Source organism: Macaca fascicularis, chromosome 5 (assembly GCF_037993035.2).
Source record: "Macaca fascicularis isolate 582-1 chromosome 5, T2T-MFA8v1.1".
In the NCBI taxonomy this organism is placed as follows: Eukaryota; Metazoa; Chordata; class Mammalia; order Primates; family Cercopithecidae; genus Macaca; species Macaca fascicularis.
The window spans coordinates 24986152-25005045 of NC_088379.1; the positions used below are offsets into that span (position 1 = coordinate 24986152).

Sequence of the window (18894 nt, forward strand, 5' to 3'; positions counted from 1 at the left end):
TAGCCGGGCGTGGTGGCACATGTCTGTAGTCCCAGCTACTCGGGAGGCTGAGGCAGGAGAATCACTTGAACCCGGGAGGCAGAGCTTGCAGTGAGCCGATATCGTGCCACTGCATTCCAGCCTGGTGACAGAGTGAGACTCTGTCTCAAAAAAAAAAAAAAAAAAAAAAAGGTCACAGTGGAAACTGTGTCTTCTGCAAATGGCAGAGAGAATAGGAGAAAGGCTGGCAATTCCTTTTGACCAGTCATGGGAAACCTGTGGGAAGAGATATATAAAGAAGGGGGCACAGTGCAAACTGTCCGTGCCATCCCCCCAGGAGAGGTTTAATTGTTTTATGTTCTCATTCATACTGCCAGATTACAGGGAGGAAACACATATAAAAACCATCTCATAATTAGAAGCAGAGAACGTTACAATGGATGAGTCTGGTGACAAGCCAGTCTACTCTCTTATTCTGCAGATAAGAAAATGACAATCAAGAGGTGACATTCTCCAACACCACACAGCTGGTGGGTTAGCAAAGGCAAGCCCAGAAACCTGGCTCCTCTTCTAGCCGCCCCCTACTCCCACCTTCCTCACGCCATAGCAAATGATATCAGTGGTGACTAATGGTCACCATTCCATGGCCACCTGGAAACTCTAGGCTAAATTCTGCTTCCACATGAATAAGGATGCACCCAGCATTTGTCCATGAACACTGGTTTATTCATTCAGCCAGATGTGCCAAGATGTCGCCCCCACCCTCAAGATGCAAATCACAGTGTTAAGTCCACAACAGAGTTTCACCCAAGGCCAGAGATCACTGGTGCTGGTGGAAACCGAATCAGCCGATGGGTGACCAACACACCTTATTCCAAAGCTATGCCCCGAATGTTTCCCTCACTAATCCCACAAATAAGTCAAATGTCAAATAAGACATTTGCTTATTTTGTGAGACAAAAGGCAGCCCAGCGCCCAGGACATGCAGAGGTGTATTAAATATCACACTTTCTTTTTTTCCAAAGAATGACTTGAAACCTCTTCCTTGTACACCTTAAAAACTCACCCAGGCTCAGCTCTCCAACTATGATATTTTTCTGAGTGGGGATAGATGGTGTCAGATTTTTAATGCTGATGGATGCTAGGACCTCCAGTGAAAACCTCTTTTAAATAGAATGCTTGGGGAAAGGCCATTTGATTTTACTAGAAAAGTGCAGTTCATAATAACCATGTTCATTATTTTACATCTCACTGCTAAAAGTGCACCAGTCCACTTTTCTTTATTAATTAGCGCAGCACCCTGAGCATGGTTTCAGTTTTGTTTGATGGTCCACGCTTATAACATTGTGGATAATGGAGGTATATACAAGCCGGGTGCTATGGCTCATGCTGGTAATCCCAGTGCTTTGGGAGGCCAAGGCAGGAAGATCACTTGAGCCTCAAAATTCAAGGTTACAGTGAGCTATGACAGTGCCAATGCACTCCAGCCTGGGCAATAGAGTAAGGCCTTGTCCCCCCAAAAATAAAAATAAAAATAAGAAGGCATATACACATTTCACCACGTACTCTCCACAGAGCCGTCCCTTCAAATTCTGTTTCCAAAAAACTCTCCATATACTCATTTGAAGATTATTTCATTTTCACCTGTTTCAAAGTCTCAGGTACAGTAAAAGTTACCTCAAGGTATACAGGTGCTATATATATGTTATTCAACATGGTAGTCACAGGTCATATTAAGCACTTGTAGTGTGGCTGGTCTGATTTGAGATGTGCTGTAAGTGTAAAATATACATTGAATTTCAAAGCCTTCGTATAAAAAAAAAAAGGGCTGCAAAATACCTCATTAATAATTTTTATATTAATTTTACGTTGACAATATTTGGACACACTGAATTAAATAAAATATATTAATATTCATTATGCCTGCTCTCCTTACGTTTTTATTTTTATTTTTTTTGAGATGAAGTCTCGCCCTCCCATCCAGGCTGGACTACAGTGGGGCAATCTTGGCTCACTGCAACCTCTGCCTCCCGGGTTCTAGCGATTCTCCTGCCTCAGTCTCCCGAGCAGCTGAGATCACAGGCATGTGCCACCATGCCCGGCTAATTTTTGTATTTTTAGTAGAGACAGGGCTTTGCCATGTTGGCCAGGCTGGTCTCGAACTCGTGACCTCAGGTGATCCACGTGCCTCGGCCTCCCAAAGTGTTAGGATTACAGGCGTGAGCCACTGTGCCTGGCCTCTCTTTACTTTTTTAACATAGCTACTAGAGAATTTAAAATTATATATGTGGCTTGAAATTTGTGGTTCATATTGTATTTCTATTGGATAGTGCTATTCTAAATTTGAGGTCAGCTGAATTTCTTGGTTAAAAAAAAAAAAAAAAAGCCAGATGGTAAATATTTTAGGTTTTGCAGGGACACTTTGAAACAGTCATAGGGACAACACATAACTGAATGAGTATGGCCATGGTCCCATACAACTTTGGTTACAGAAACAGGCGGCTGACTGGACAGGCCCACAGGCCTATAGTTTGCCAACTTCTTTTCTAAATTATCAAGCTTTTTTTTTTTTTTTTTTTTGAGACTGAGTCTCGCTCTGTCACCCAGGCTTGAGTGCAGTGGCACAATCTCAGCTTACTGCAACCTCTGCCTCCCAGGTTCAAGTGATTCTCGTACCTCAGCCTCCCAAGTACCTGGGACTACGGGCGCGCCCCACCACGCCCGGGTAATTTTTGTATTTTTAGTAGAGACCGAGTTCCACCATGTTGGCCAGACTGGTCTCGAACTTCTGACCTCAGGGGATCCATCCACCTCGGCCTCCCAAAGTGCTGGGATTACAGCATGAGCCACAGTGCCCAGCCAATTATCAAGCTATTATCCCAGATAGAGTTTTGAAGAACAAAAGGTGACAGAAGATATGCTTTGTTAGGAGTTGTCATATAGGAGAAACGGGGTGAATAGCCCAACAGGGCATCATTTCATATGTGTGTAGTTGATGGGACTTGATTCTGTATTTTTCTAAGGTTCTCTGGTGGAGAGTGTTGACATTTTGCTATTGTTTCTTTCAGAAAAGATCTAAGTCAGAGGATAACATGAAATTAATCTAGGCAAAGAGATCAGATTTCAAGGACTGAGATGGATTGTTTGACAAGTAGGAGAAGCTTGAATGACAGCTGGAGTACAAGAGAAGAGAAACTTCGGGGTGGGGCAATATTTCCTTAAGTTAATGAGGGTATGTTGGCCCCAAAGAGGGCCTCAAAATCACCCTACGTGGCTTGTGCAGAACATGGTCTAAACCTTTCGAGAAGGTGCTTTGAGGCACCTATGCAATGAAGGAAGCTGGCATCCAGTGGCTTGTAGCAGACCCTGTGGGCAGCTGATTCACCACGAGTCGTGGCTACCTCTGCTATGCACAAAACCAACACTGATTAGCAACACATCACACTCTAAATATTGATTAAGCTGAAGTTGACTTCCTGGCTCAAGTCATGTGTGTGGTTATAAGCTGTTTCCTGCCAGGAAAATAAGGCAATTAACTTGAAGAGTTCCAGCTACAGGCATGACACGTGTCCAGCCTTCATAGGTATTTTCACATGCCAGGTTGCATTAATACAAGCTGAAAATTTATCTGCATATTCCTTTGTTTAGAAATTATGAGTTCAGAGTCTATGTCATTGTTATGTTTCCAGCTTCTAAGATAGAGTCTGACACACAATAAGAATTTGGTAAGTGTTTCTTGCTGAAATAAAAGCACTGGGGCTGGGCGTGGTGGCTCATGCCTGTAATCCCAGCACTCTGGGAGGCTGAGGGGGGTGGATAACCTGAGGTCAGGAGTTTGAGACCAGCCTGGTCAACACGGTGAAACCCTGTCTCTGCTAAAAATACAAAACAAAATTAGCCAGGCGTGGTGGCAGGCACCTGTAATCCCAGATACTCAGGAAGCTAAAGCAGGAGAATCACTTGAAACCGGGAGGCAGAGGTGGCAGTGAGACGAGATTGCGCCACCGCACTCCAGCCTGGGCAACAGAGCGAGATTCCATCTCAGGGAAAAAAAAAAGCACTGGGTGTGGGCATTTCTGCCAGATGCCTCAGTGGCCCTGGGGGCACTTGCATATAAACCAAATGACTTGATCAGTTTTGAGTCCCCACCGCCTTCTTCTTATACTCTAAGTTCTCTTGTAAGGGGTCCCCATCGTTTCTCTGTTTTTCTCCCAGCCTCGTTAATTCCTTCCAAATAGCCTTTACCCTTTGGCATCTTATTGGTCCCTGGGGGTCAGGGCTTAGCTGGTGAACTATGAGGTCAGGGAAGGTGGCACCTTGGCACCCACCTTACCCATTTGGGGCAAACTTCTCCCAGCTATTTTGTCCCTCTAGACCTTTCAGACAACTGCCCTACATTTTAGAACCGTTTCCATTTCTCCACACCAAAAATACAAATTAATTTTTTAAGATTTCTCATCCCTCGACCCTCTGCTGAGTTCCTGTTTATCTGGCAAGTTCACCCATGTCACTGTGATAATGAAAAAACACTGAGGTAATGTCACGTATCTGTATTTCTATGCCGGCTTTGCGGAGATAATGCCTTAAAAGCACAGTCTAAATGCACCACAACTCTAAGAAAGATATTTGGGGTGAAGGGGGGCATCTGTGTCCCTCAGATTATGCCGTTTAGGCAGCTACAATAGATGTTCCACCTTGAAAGCAACATACTGATCCATTTTGCACACAACGGAGCTGGGCCCTGAAAGATGCTTGAGACCTCAAACATGTTTATACCAGATGTGAGCCCTCATCAAAGTCAAATTTGACAATGTCATGCGCAGTCACAAAACATAGATTCTCTTATTTCTGTGTAAATGTGCATGTATTGTAAAATTTTTTTAAAAAAAGAAAGAAATGGGCCAGTTAATGTGTGTTCATGATAGAAGACCCCAAATAGGAGATCTAAATGCATTGAATTCTGCCTGGGAATCCAGAAACAGATGAATTTATGTATCTTCTGGATGGAAAACAAAACTATCAATATGACCTAAACTTCTTTTAGGATGACTGCATTTGATTCCTTTAAGCAAAATCAATAAGAAGAGATGCTGTTCACATCACCCTCCCTTGTTCCAAAGAGCTGAGGAAACTTGGCTTTGTTCTCCATCTGGTCTCCACTTGGTATTTAAGGAAGGGACAGAGAGATTGGGAAACTTTAAGTCGTTCACGTCTTGCTACGAGTTCATTGGCACGTACACGTGTCTGTGGGTGGGTACGATAAGAAAACAATAATTGTTTTTCTCATTCCTGACCATTCTGCCCCATTCTTTTCCTAAGAAAACTGTGGCTCAGGAGGGCTTCCTCTTCAAACTGGCTGGATCACATTTTCCCTAGGTCAAAAAGGTAAGCAAGCGTCTTGCCTTAAAGCGCCTATGTTTGTAATTTCTGCCTACCATATATAAGCAAAAATTCTGTTTAAGTCAACAAAGCATGCAATTAAGCAAAATGGAACATGATGTCAATACAAACTTCAAAATCACCATGTGCTTAGGGAAGCATTTCCCAGTTGAGTATTGTTGCTTCCTAAGCCTGAGAGCTGGCCAGAGCCACACCATCACAGTCATGATCAATAATCCTGGTTGTGTAAGATTCTCCCCCATACTATTTAATATGCTGTTTCTTCCCAGCTCACATCACACCAAGCTACCTAAAGTTGGTTTGCTCTTATTTCATTGAGTACCTACTGTGTACTGGGCACTGGGACGGGTGTGTTAAACTTTTTTTCTCTCTGGCTTCTAACTTCCTCCTCTCACATGGGACCTCGTAGACTTCTCCCTTCTAACCCAATCCTCACAACAGCCCACAGGGGGAGACAGCATCCCCACTGACACAGCTGAGGCAATGGAATGCCTTCAGAGAGGGTACGTAACTTGCCCAAGGTCAACCAGCTACCAAAAAGCAGAACCAAAATTCAAATCCACATCAGCTGACTCCAAAGTCAGTGACTGTGTGCCTCTTGTCTTCTAACAACACCCAAAGATGATGCCCTCAACTCACACCCTTGCCTTTACACACCTGTCACCGCTTTCTGGCTACAGGGTTGGGGAATCTCACGACTTTCCTTATTCTCATCTTAAAAGTGTTGGAGTTAAAATGCCACCATGCTGCCATGCCTAGAGTTTGAAGAAGATAGATATTGCCTTAACCACAAACACACAAACGCCAGACTCAGCCAGTTCCCCAGTATAACTAAGCCCTTCTCCAGGTAGAGATGGGAAACAAGGCCTGCCAAGGCTGAATCCCATCAACCATTCCTCACGGGCTGCACATGCCTCCTGCCCCTTGACTCCTTTCTCAGGGAAATGGCATGAGCCAATAAACAAGGTAACTAAATTCACTTTAGGCTATTTACGGTCTACTCCAGTCTATCCGTCTTCCCAGAGAATTGCCTGGGTTATTCTCTCCTACCTGTCCTCTAGCTCTGACACTTTTGCCAACAGGCAGCCAGAAGAAATAGAAGGCAAGAGGCCAACACCATGGCTTGGGAAATTTTAGCAGCTCTGGTCAGGATGAATATGGAAGCTATTGGTTGATGTGAGGTTTGGGGATGATCTCTGTTTTCAAATATTCATAATCCCTCTCCCTCAGGCTGGATAATTGCAGATCTCTTTACCTCGTTTTGATCTTCTTATGCCCTGCATTGCACACATAGTGAGGGGTTAATGAATACTCTTAGATGGATGACCGAGGGTATGTGGTCACTTACAGAGAATCCTGTACAAGACTCTGTCACAGCCACCGTCTGCTAACTGTCCCACATGTGTCTGTGTTGTTTTTTGTTGTTGTTGTTTGTTTTTCCTTTTGAGACAGAGTCTCGCTCTGTCTCCAGGCTGGAGCGCAGCGGCGTGATCTCGGCTCACTGTAACCTCCGCCTCCCAGGTTCAAGCGATTCTCCTGTCTCAGCCTCCCGAGTAGCTGGGATTACAGGTGCACACCACCACACCCAGCTAGTTTTTGTATTTTTAGTAGAGACGGGGTTTCACCACGTTGGCCAGGATGGTCTCAATCTCCTGACCTCGTGATCCACCTGCCTCGGCCTCCCAAAGTGCTGGGATTACAGGTGTGCGCCACCACGCCCGGCCTCTGTGCTGTTAATGTCCTCTTACTTCTTTGTCCTCAGTCTGATTGTCTAACAAGTGCAGATATCCACTCTGAACATTTCATCTTGACAGCTGACATCAATACTGGCCGTCCTGAGATTTATCTTTTCATATAAGAAAATATTATACACTGGAGACCAGAGCTTAGAATGGACAAAATTGTCTTCTAGAAGCGCCGTTATCACAGATAGGCAGCTGGGGCAGCCTCAGGCTGGTTCTAGCCAAGTTGGAAGAAAGTAAGAGTTAATGGTGTAAGAAAATAGCAAGAGGGCCCGTTGGGCAGGGAAAGTTCTGCGTGGAGCACAGTACTCAGCACCCGCGACCTCAGTGGAAGCAATTTCATTATCCTTTGCTTTCGAGGCCCTCTCCCTCTCTGAGGAGGCTCTCTGCATCTTGACCTTTGGTGACCTCAGAATTTTCTGGCAGCCGCTGGAACCAGGGATCATCTTTTCAGAAATCTGTTTGGCATCGTTCCGTGACTTATCTTTCAGCCCTCATCACCATTATTCATGCTTTGGCAGTATCCTAGCTACAGACACAGTACTCTTCTTGAGCTGACACTGAAGGTTACTCCATCCCAGCCGACGGAGAAGGAAGGCGCCCACTCCTCAGGACCCTGACTCCAGGAAGCATGCTCCCTGTGAGGGCAGGTGCTTAAAGGCATCTATTCAGAAGCTGATCTCAACCTCCAGCCCTTGTGAACAGGCAAATAGGTGAAGATAACACAAAACAGGAACTGGTCCCCAAATCATAGGCAATTTGGCTTTGGAATGCATTCCAAGGCACATTTGCTGTACACTTGTATGCACATTCATCCAAACTCAAATGCTAAACTCCACCAGCTGCCTCTGGACTACATAAAAACCCCAAACCTTTATCTCTTCATTAACGATGGCAAATATTTTCTGGCTTTACCTTTCTTCCCCACTTTAACATCCTGCTTCTATTCTGTGGCCTGCGCTTCCTGCTTTGTATATTTTAGATTACTTTAGACATGACCTCACATCCTGGCCAATTGCACAGTAGCTGCTAATTGCTAGAGCTTTGCTAATGGCCTGTACATCGATGAAGAATGAGTTACAAGCAGCAAAATCCAGAAGACAATAAGCTAGTGTGGATTAGAGCTGGGGCTCTGGAGGGAGACAGACTTGGGTTTCAAGCTCAGACTGTGTGGCCTGGGGCAACTAACTTAACCTCTCTGAATCTCTGTTATCTCGTCTAAATGGATATTATAATAGCTCCTACCTCACAGGGTTGTTGCTAAAATAAATACTGGATAATGCCTATAAATGACTTAGCACAATGCAAGCTATTGTTATTACCATGTAGGCTTTCAAATTATGAAAGAGCTTTCTTCCTCTAGAGTCTACATATTCCTGAGATCCTGCCGAGCTATTCTGCTCCATCTCTACCCTGCACCTGCCCAGCCCCATTCCCCTGACCAACCACTTCCTCCAGGTAGCATTCCTTGATTGAGCAAAATGCACACAACTATCCATTTGCATTTTCTCTCTATTATGTTTTTCAAGGGTTTCATATGGGTATTTACATTTTCCCCAATTCACACACCCAGCTTCTCCAAGATCAAGAAGCCTTACCTTCAATAGTATCTCAGGTAGGACAAACCCAAGAGCAACATCCCTAGTAAACAGCCAGATCTTCAGAACCAAATGTGGAGACTACCTCTTAAGTCGGCCTTTTGCGTCCTTTGCAAAATGGCTCTCTTGTTTATCAAAGCCTCTCTTGTACAGTAAGCGTATCAGAAGTTCATCTGAAGGAAGTATACAGAGGCAGGAAGCACTGACATTTCCCCCCACCATGAGGTCCCCAAATCCATTCCTTCCCCATCTGCCAAGACATTCATCCATGCTCTAGTTATTTTCTACATCACAGTATTTTCTAAAATTCCTCTTTCTGGAGCCCTTCCTCACCCTTTCACTATCTCACTTGAGTCTATCCATGGCATCACTTTTCCCCCTGTTCTCTTAATCCCTCTTGGTGCACACAGAACTTTCACATGAGCGATATTTGCTCCATCATCATCCGTCTCTATTCGCAGAGCCCACTTAGGCCCTCAGGCTTTGCTCTCCGGACTCTGACTTCCTGAACTGTGGTGAAGTAGTCCCCCTCCTTGCCAGGTCTTGAGACGTCCATGTGGAACTTTCCGGCCCGGCCCATTTGTACATGAATGTTTCACGCAACACTCTACAACATCACTTCTGCTTCTATGGGTAGCCAGCAGGGCCCTGTGTACAGGCATCATCTGTTTAAACTGAAATCTTGTCATTTGTCATGGCAGTTTTATTTATGAGCCTGTGTGCTGTAACCTTGTGGCATAAATATTAAATAATAATATCTCTTGGGTAAAAAAAAATCATTCATGTTAACTGACAACTTCTTATGAAAATATGAAGTAAGCCCAACCACACAATTTGGTATTGGCTCATTTTGAAATATGAGTAAAAGCACGGATTGCTCAACAGGTAGATGCACAGGCAGAATTATAATTTCCATTTTTACACCTTCTTGCTTCAAGAAATGAAACATTCAAGAAGTAAAAAACGTTAAAAGAAACGGGCTGGGTGGCAAATTTCTTCAGAATCAAATTCTAATTCCTGCCAGTATCTCCTAAGTAGTTTTTAGCTTCCAAAAAGGAAGACGCCAAATAATGACAATGCCACATAAGTGAAATGAATTCCGGACAATGACACTGCTCATTTTTTTTTTTTTTTTTTTTTTGGCATTCTGTGTATTTCCTATTACATCAGTTTCATGATTCAGCATTTTCCATTTCATTTATTTACAGTAATATATGGCGAGATAACCCAAGGTTTCTGCAGGATTTTGGAACATAAGGTACGCTGGGCAGGAAGGGTGTTGCCTTCTGTAAATTTACTATTGTTTAGGAGAACTCAGAACAGAAGCAAGTAAGCCATCAAAGGAACTGAGAAAATTTCTCCCCACCTTGTTCTGAGGGCTCTCAACTACTCTGGTATTTAAAATAAATTGGTTTTGAAAAATAGGTTACTGCCCTTTAGTTGATGACTAAAACAAAAGCCAAGAAGTGTGCAAATTGCAAACTGACATGCATGAGCCAAACATATTCTCTGAAATGACAATGTTCAAGACGCAGCTAAAGTCACCACTCTGGCGGTAAGCGTGTTACAGAGAACTAGATTTCTTTCCGGCATCCGCAACTTGGCTGGAGTGACCAAGGAGGAGTTGAAGAGCGCTGGAGATGCGAGGTGCGTTGGCAGAAAACCGTCCGGGCCGGGAGGACCCGGTGGAAACCAAAAGGAGGGTCGAGGCGGGTGGCGGGCGCCAAGAGAAAGAGGCGAAGTTGGGCACGGGAGGGAAAGGAGCTGCGAGTAGATTGAGAGGGAAGCCTAGAAGGGGTGGGGGGTTGCGGGGGTGGGGGGGGCTGGAGACCGCGCGCGGCGAGGCGGAGAGCGAACTCCCGGCGGCGAGGCTCTCGGGTGGAGTCCAGGACAAGAAGGAGTCTCGAGGGGAACCCGACCCGGGTCTAGAGAGAGTCCGGGAGGGAGAGGAATGGGCACGAAAGAGAGAGCAGCGCGGCAAGTCCGGTCCACGCACCCCTCTCCACGCCCGGGGTACCCATCCCAGGTGCCGGGAGCGCCCGGGGCGCAGCGGTTAGGAAGAGAGAAAACTAGCAGCGGCGTCCCCGCCCCGCGTGGCGGGTGTCCCCGGCCGCCCCCACCCGCGTCCCCGGGGCCCCGCGCGGAGAGGAGGACCCGGGCAGGGTCCGGCGCTCACCAGGTAGCAGAGGAGGAGCAGCGCGCAGGCAGGGCGGCCGCCGAGGCCCGGGGGGACGCCGCCACTCGGGGGGGCCATGGCTGCGGCCCGGGGGCAGACTGCGGGCGGCGGGGGTTGCTGCTGCTGCTGCCTCGGCCACCCAAGCCCCGCGCCGCGCCGCTGCATGGCGAGGCCGCCCGGATCCGGGCCGGAACAGGTCACCTGGTGCAGGGACCGGCCCCCGCCCGAGGCGCCACCTTCCCGCCCGCCCCCGGCCGGGCCGGCCGCCGCGCGCGGGGCCACCTGCCACCACCTCCGGACCCGCCGCCGCCGCCGCCACTGCCGCTCCCGCCGTCGCCGCCCCCGCAGCCCCAGCCGAGCGCCGGCTCCTCCCCGCCTCCCCGTCCCCGTCCCCTCCCTCCCCTCTGCCTCCCTGCCCAGCCCGCCTCCCGGCCGCTCCCTTCGGCCCCCGGGTTTCCACCCCTCCGGGCAGCGGGCGCCCACGCAGGTGGGCACTGACCCGGGTCCCGCCCCTGGCCGCTGCCACCCCCCGCCCGGGTGGCTGGGCCCCGGCGCACCCCCCTTTCCCTTTCTCTCCGCTCCTCCCCCGCCCCCCTTCCGCGCTCCTGCTCTCCGCGATCCCCCTCCTCTCCCTCCGGCTCCCTCTTCCCTTTCCCCTCCTGCTCCCAAACGCCCTCTCTTTTTCACTTTCTCCTTTTCCTCCCTTTTCTCTTTCTCCCTTCCCATCCTCTTCCTCGCTCCCGCATTCTCTTTCTCCCACCCACCCTTTTGCTGGTCGCACAGCCCAGTTCCCGCCCGTGCAATGGGTTTTTGTCTGGTTGCTTTTTTGGCCGGGGCGCCATTCCCGCAGGGCGCAGGGCGAGTGTGCCCCCTGGAGTTGTGCTGCGCAGCTGCCCGGCTCCCAGGCCTTCAGGATGGATTTTGACCCCTGCCAACCTCCACCTGTCCACCTGCGGGGTTGGGACCGCCTCCTTCCTGGCACGTTTGCAGCCCGGCTGCGCCCCACCCTGCCGGCTGGTTCGCGGCACGGTCTGGATGTTTCCCGAGGGTTTTGTGTGGTGCCGCCGCCGCCGCCACCACTGCGCTCTTTGTTTTAATTGTCCAGAGTATTGGCACCCAGGATGGGTTTGTATTTGATTTGCATCCCTGTGCTCCAGCTTCCACTTTGGACAGAAAAGAAAATGAATTAATTAGGTCAATACAGTAATACTGGAGCCCCAAATAAAAGGGGTGAGGCCCTAGAAGTGCGCAAACAGCTTTTTAAAAAACCAGGACACATCCTCGGCCTTGGGGACGCAGGTTGAGACTGGCTGCTCGCCTACCCGGGTTCTGCGGCCTGGCGGAGAGGGACCGCCGGCCGGCGGGACCACCAGCTTGCCGCCGGCTTTGGCGTTCAGGGAAGCGCTTGGCTGTGTCTAGCGGCTCCGACAACTATCTGGGCCCGCAGCTGCTGCTCTGAAACAGTTAATCCACCTTCCAAAGTTCGCAGAAGCTTTCCTTTGGCACTGGTAGATTTGTGCGGATTGGAACAATAGCCTGGGAGCCTGAGAGGCCACAGCCCTTTCTCTGTGCCACGAGCATAGGTCAAGTCACAACAGACGTCGGGGAGAGGCTAGTGGTGAGACGGGGTGCCCAGGGTGGTTTGACGGGCGTGGGCATCCCCTGTGCCTGGATGTACCCTCAGCTGCTCAGTACAGGCCTGGTCATACCGGGCATGGCGGCTCCTCAGCTGTCATCCACTTTTTTTTTAGGTCACCTAAGAGCTGTGGACCTGTGTGAGTCCCCCTGGCCTTATTCCGCCTTATTCCGCCGGTTCTCAAACTTCAGAATTACCTGGAGGGATTGTTAAAACACAGATTCCTGGACTCCAGCCCTAGAATTTCTGACTCAGTTGGTCCTGGGAGGGACTTCAGAATGTACCTTTCTAACAAGCTCCCGGGTGATGCTTAGGCGCTGGTTCAAACAACCCTCCTCCATTTCCAGAACTATTGGCTTTTAGGAAACCGGGCTCCTGCTCCTCCCAGCCAGCTGCCACCACATTAAAGCATTTTGGGGGTTTTGACAGACGTTCCCACTATCTCTGTTCCACTTCAGCAGAAACAAAGCACTTAACATTCTCCTGTGTGACATGGAAAACCATTTATTCTATCGAGTGTCCAAGGGAACAAAAGATTTGGTGGCTTTTTCCCAGATCCTGTCTATATCTTTTCCATCAGGTCAAAATACGGACTATACTTTTAATGTATGTGGAAGGAAAATTGTCGGCCAGTTCAGGGGAAAGGGGCTACAACAGGCATTGCAGCATTTCTAGGGTTGCCACCTGTCTTCCTGGGCCACTGTCCGGAGTTTCTCTCCTCCCACATTGCACACAGACTCTGTTGGTCTTCAGGGAGCCAAACGGTCCCTTCTGGTGGTTTGTAATCAGGATTCATGGAATTGGGAGTTTTCAAGGCTTTGTGAGCTTTGAGGGTTTGGGTTTACCTAAGTGTAGGTAACAGAGCGCCCCATTGGGGGCTGGGCTGATTCTAACCTGCCATATCCAACCGCTCACTTCTCCCTTCTTACTCATCCCCTATTGTGTTCCTACTGTGGATTAGGTACCACCAGAGGCCCCAGGATTCCAGAGGTAGGCAGAATGGCTCTATTTCTGCAAGGAGCATCGGGCATGCAGGAAACCTGCCAGAGTTTGGTCTTCTAAGAGGTGTGTGTGAGTTGCTCTCTCATCCTGGGCTAGAGCTGATGGGATTAACTGTTTCATCCTGTATTGGAGAGGGGGAGAGAAAACGTCAGGATTTCTTTTCACAGGGGAGTGGGACATTTTGATCCAGAAGACAGAATCAGCCCTCACTCTTGCGTCTCTCCAGCAGTTTGTGTCAGTCATTGAGAGGGCGGTGTCTGATTTCAGGAGAAAGCCCTTTATTTAAAAAGAAATATATTTTCCCATTGTCCCATGGAAGGGTTTGAAATCTCACCATTACAATTCATCAGGTTAAATTAAGTTTTAATACTCCACTAAAAGTTGAAGGCCCCAGGGGGAGATTGGCCTCTCTTATTACTGCCTTGGTGTGAGTCAGTTTATCACATGCCCTTGGAAAGGGACCAATTCCACACCTCAACACGGGAAAGGACAAAGGCACAGAGTCCTGAGCTCATCACCGCCCGCCCCTAGGAGGAGACTCCAGAGGCCTGGAGGGAGGGGCTGGAGAAAGCACTGCATCTGCATGCCCAGGCGGCACATCATAGCATTCCAGGCGAGGTGTTGAGGCTCTGAAATTTTTTTTTTCTTTTTCTTTTCTTTTTTTTTTTTTTTTTTTTGAGATGGAGTCTCACTCTGTTGCCCAGGCTGGAGTGCAGTGGCGTGATCTCGGCTCACTGCAACCTCCACTCCCTGGGTTTGATTCTCCCGCCTCAAGCCTCTTGAGTAGCTGGGATTACAGGCACCTGCCACTATGCCCAGCTAATTTTTGTATTTTTAGTAGAGACAGGGGTTTCACCATGTTGGTCAGGTTGGTCTTGAACTCCTGACCTCGTGATCCACCCACCTAGGCCTCCCAAAGTGCTGGGATTATAGGTGTGAGCCACCGTGCCCGGCCCAAAATGGTTTAAGATCAGTCACGTCTCAGGGACCAATGCACTTGGTCAACGATTACCTTACTGAGCAAAAATAGTTTTTATAAACCAACTGCATATACTATCTTCTGTCAGTATCATTTCACTAAAAAGACAAGGCCTTTTACTATCAAAAAATTACGAAGAGCCTAACATTCTAAGAAAAGACTGGGTTGGGTGCCACGGCTCATACTTGTAATCTCAGCACTTTGGGAGGCCAACACAAGTAGATCACTTGAGCCCAGAAGTTTGTGACCAGCCTGGTCAACATGGCGAAACCCTGTCTCTACTAAAAATACAAAAACTAGCCAGGTGTAGTGGTGTGTGCCTGCAGTCCCAGCTACTCAGGAAGCTGAGGTGGGAGGATCGCTTGAGCTCAGGAGGTCAAGGCTGTACTGAGCTCTAACCACACTATTGCACTCCAGCCTGGGCGACAGAGTGAGACCTTGTCTTAAAAAAAAAAAAAATGCTGTTCTTTAATCTGAATATTTTACTTCTGTCTTGTCTTTATGTGTTGTTGCTTTTTGCTGTGGATCAGTAAAAACTTACCTTTGGAGTGGCTCTGTCCATGTTGGCACTTGGAAACCCCATTTCTATATGCTAAGGATGTCTGGGGCAAAGAGATCTGCCCCTGCAGAGACAAATGACCTCCGGATTACAGGAGGTGGGTAGGAAGGCATTTTGCAGGAGTAGAGAGTGTTCCTTCCATCCACTTACCCTCCCACGTAAATCTCTGAGACCCAGGCAAATGCTGCCAGTTTCAGGGAATCTTCCCTCATGGCCTCAGGTCAAAACGCAAATGGGTCGGTTCTCTGTGCCCCCACCAGGCATTGCCTGTAACACTAAGTGGCCATTGGCTAACTCTCCCATATATTGGGTATGTTAGTTGGCCTGTTCTCCTCCAGTAGACTATATGCTCCCTGAAAGTAGGGGTTGCTTCTTAACCATTTCTCTGTACCCCCATGCCTTGTACATAGAACATTCTTGAACATATTCACTGAATAAAGTTGAATCCAACATCTTCCTTTTTCATTTTTTCCTCTCTTTCTTCCTCCCTCCCTTCCTTCTTTTCCTTTTTAATTCATTGTTGTCTCCCCAGTCTCTTCCCATTAGAACATGGCTGTTTCCACACTCAAGTTTCTCTGTAATTCTGCAGTCTTCTCCTTTCTTCCCCCTCCCTCCTTCCTGTAATTTCAGTTATTCAGAATGAAAATGAATGAACCGTGACATTTGCCTTTTATATCAAAATAAAAAAGAAGAAAACAAAAATAGAAGAGAGTAAAGCAAAAATAGAAGATTGCTGTCAGGCAACACACTCCCCATGCCAATAGAAATACCATGGCCTTTCTTTCTGCCAAAGGTGACCTCTGAAATCTAGACAAATCCTCCATGCCATTGTTTTATGGGCGGCATTTTCTTGTGGCCCCCAGCCATTACCTTCCCTAAATCTATTTCCTGTCTCTGTTTCTCCTTGTTTCAAATTCTCCATGTTTAACAGTTACTTCTTGCTTCTTCCTTCCGTAGAACATCCCATCAGATACCATCCTCATCTCCTTATCCTCAGATCCCATCCTTTGAGCCTCAAATCCCTGACTCTGCAGACTCTCTTCCTATGGGCCACAGAGCCCTTGCCTTGGGAAATTGTGGTAAAGGAGGAAAAGGAAGCATTTGTGTAAACTGAAAGCTTTTCCGTGTATTTTTATGGGATGCTGAAGGTCTTGGAATCACTCGGTCTGTAGCCCTGGCATGCTCCAAAATGAGCTCTATTTCTGGGCCTGTCAGATGAAATGCTGTTGCTCCTAGTTATTTTTGGCTCTTTGCCCTTCTGAATAGGTGCATATTCAGCTCAATTCTTCCCCCCACCCTGAGCTGGGGGAAAAAGCAGGCAGCTTCCCTTAGCCAAGCCCTCCCCTGTGTCAGGAGCACTTTCCCCCTTAAGCAGCAGCTACTGACATAAGCTCTCTGGACAGCCCACGACTTACTTGTGCAGTGTCCAGGTGGGCAGCAGGGAAATCCATTCTCTGGCCCTCTTGGGCCATTAAGGGAAAGCTTTGTGAGCTGAACATTTCCAGGCAGGTGCAACCAGATGTCCAGGGCCTCCTTATTCATACCCAGGTCTGCATCCTGCCCCACCACCATAGTTGCAGAAACTTCTGCCATCCTTGGGGGTATTGGGATAAGAAGCAGGGATTTCAGGCTCAGTGAGCACAGAAGTCCCTGTGTACTGGGTGTTTGGGGAAGGAAAGTGCACAGGATGTAGAAGATCAAGGGCATGTGTCCATAGATGTAAGGACATCTTTGGGACCAGGTGCAATGGCTCACGCCTGTAATCCCTACACCTTGGGAGGCTGAGGCAGGTGGATCACGAGGTCAGGAGTTTGAGACCAGCCTGGTCAGCATGGTGAAACCTCATATCTACTAAAAATACAAAAAATTAACTGGGAATGGTGGCATGAACTTGTGGTCCCAGCTACTCGGGAGGCTGAGGCAGGAGAATTGCTTGAACCCAGCAGGTGGAGGTTGCAGTGAGCCGAGATCGTGCCACTGCACTCCAGCCTGGGTGACAGAGCGAGACTCTGGAAAAAAAAAAAAGATGAAAGAACATCTTTGATCTTTGATCTTCGAGTGAGCGTGTTGAGAAGAACATGCGTTTGAAAAATGAATAGAGTAGAGAGAAGTTAAGGGTGAATGTCCAGATCCAGTTGGGACAATGAGTAACAGAAGAGTGAATGGGCACCAAGGGAGAGAATGTCACTATAAATAATTGAAAAGAGAGTGAGTGTACATGACAGCTTGGGGAAAGGCAGGTTGTGCCTATAATTCATAGGCATATTTTATAACTACATCCTGCAGCTCCAATCGCAATCTTGGGTAGGCATTAACATTGATTTAGGGCTTTTAGTCCACCTGATAATATGTAATATCAAGCACAATGAAACGTCATGATCAGCTGCGATGCTTAGTAAAGTCCATATAAAGTCAAGAAACACACAGAGAAGAGGCAGCTAGAACGGGGTCCTCTTAATAGCCACTTATCTCTACAGCTTTTCATGGAGAGGTTTCTTTTTCAGTTCTTATCAAGTATTACTTTGAGGCCTTCATTCATGTAATTCTCTTGGCAACCCGGAGAGGTAGACACTGTTACTATCATCAGCCTCCTTTTACAAATGAAGAAACAGAGACATAGGAAAAATCCCAGGTCCACAGCCAGGAGGTGGCAGAGCCAGTTTGGATTCTGGTAATTTCGCTCAAGGACTAGTGCCCATGTCACTACACCAAACTCTTGCTATGAAGGGCCAGTGGAGAGGCAACCAGGTGCATGCTGGGGAAAAGAGGTCACATCTGGGTTTTAGGTTTAGGCCTCTGCCAGCACTTCACCAGGTGCTTGAGAACATAGATTTCTGTCAGACACATTTGTCCAGGGCAACCCACCTCATCATAGCTGGGCTAGCTTGGGAAGATCACTAATCTTCAGGCCTCAGTCTCTGTGTCTGTAAAAATGGGACAAAGTGAATCTACCTGTTTACACAGTGTTGTGAAGGCCAGGTAAGGTAGCATAGTGAGGGTGGTGGTAAATTGTTGAGCCTTAGACAAGAGTAAAGCATTGTGTGTGTATTATTCATACTTGCTAACTTCCAAAAAAGGCCCACAAGGAAAGATATCGCTCTTATAAGACCATGAAAAAATTTTAAAAGATTTATAAATACCTGTGGTGATATGTGTCTAATGATGACCCCACTCGTGAACCACATCTCCCATTATGACCCCAAGGGAAGTGTTTCCCCAGTTCTTCCCCCCGGAAGTCAGCCACCATACAGCTACCAGCACGTTGTGAGAGGGCCTAAGCTAGCCACATGGATGGAGAGAGAGGTGCTCAGTCAGCCTCCAACCATCCGGGTCAGCCCAGCCCAAACGTGAATGAGCAAACCATCTTGAACATCTGTCCCCGTTGATTCTTCAGATGACTTCAACCCTAGCCACCATCCCACTGAAACTGCATGAGAATTTGCAAGCAAGAAGTGCCCAGCTGAGTCCTGTCAGCTTACGGAACCATGGAAGATAAAAATAAAGTGTTTTGAGCCAGTAAGTTTGAGGGTAGCTTGTTTATAGCAATAGATAACTGAAACAGTGCCCTGAGTATTTAACGGGACAGTATAATCAGCTCTGAGCTTCTTACCATTCAAAGCAAAAAGGGAAGCAGAATGGATTAAGGCATTTATTATCTTGAGATTCTGTGATTTACCTTAATGCAGGGTCCATCCAACTGTCTCTTTGCAGTCAAATCAGAATGAAAATTAAACTGTCTTCCTTCCATGAGAATTTATCCTATCTTCACCAAAACTATTTGTGCAAATTCTATAATCCACCTTGCCAGAGCAAAACAAATAAT

The 18894-nt window shown here is 47.6% G+C and overlaps 1 protein-coding gene and 1 long non-coding RNA gene across 3 annotated transcripts in view; one reads left to right on the top strand and one right to left on the bottom strand.

The window, feature by feature from the left end:
* SEL1L3 (SEL1L family member 3) overlaps window positions 1-11811 on the bottom strand; it is a 117179-nt gene extending 105368 nt beyond the window's left edge. Inside the window, exon 1 of one of the 2 annotated variants that reach the window (XM_005554621.5) lies at window positions 11660-11811. In XM_005554621.5, coding sequence (XP_005554678.2) covers window positions 11660-11737 — 78 coding nt within the window. In that variant the 5' untranslated portion in view covers window positions 11738-11811. Of the gene's footprint in view, window positions 1-10895; window positions 11216-11659 lie in introns of those variants that run through there. The other variant, XM_005554623.4, reaches the window with a different exon arrangement.
* Window positions 10266-18591, top strand: LOC135970888 (uncharacterized). Its single transcript, XR_010586777.2, has 3 exons — window positions 10266-10366; window positions 13493-13596; window positions 18466-18591. It is a non-coding gene; the product is annotated as an uncharacterized lncRNA (long non-coding RNA).
* The last annotated feature ends 303 nt before the right edge of the window (window positions 18592-18894 follow it).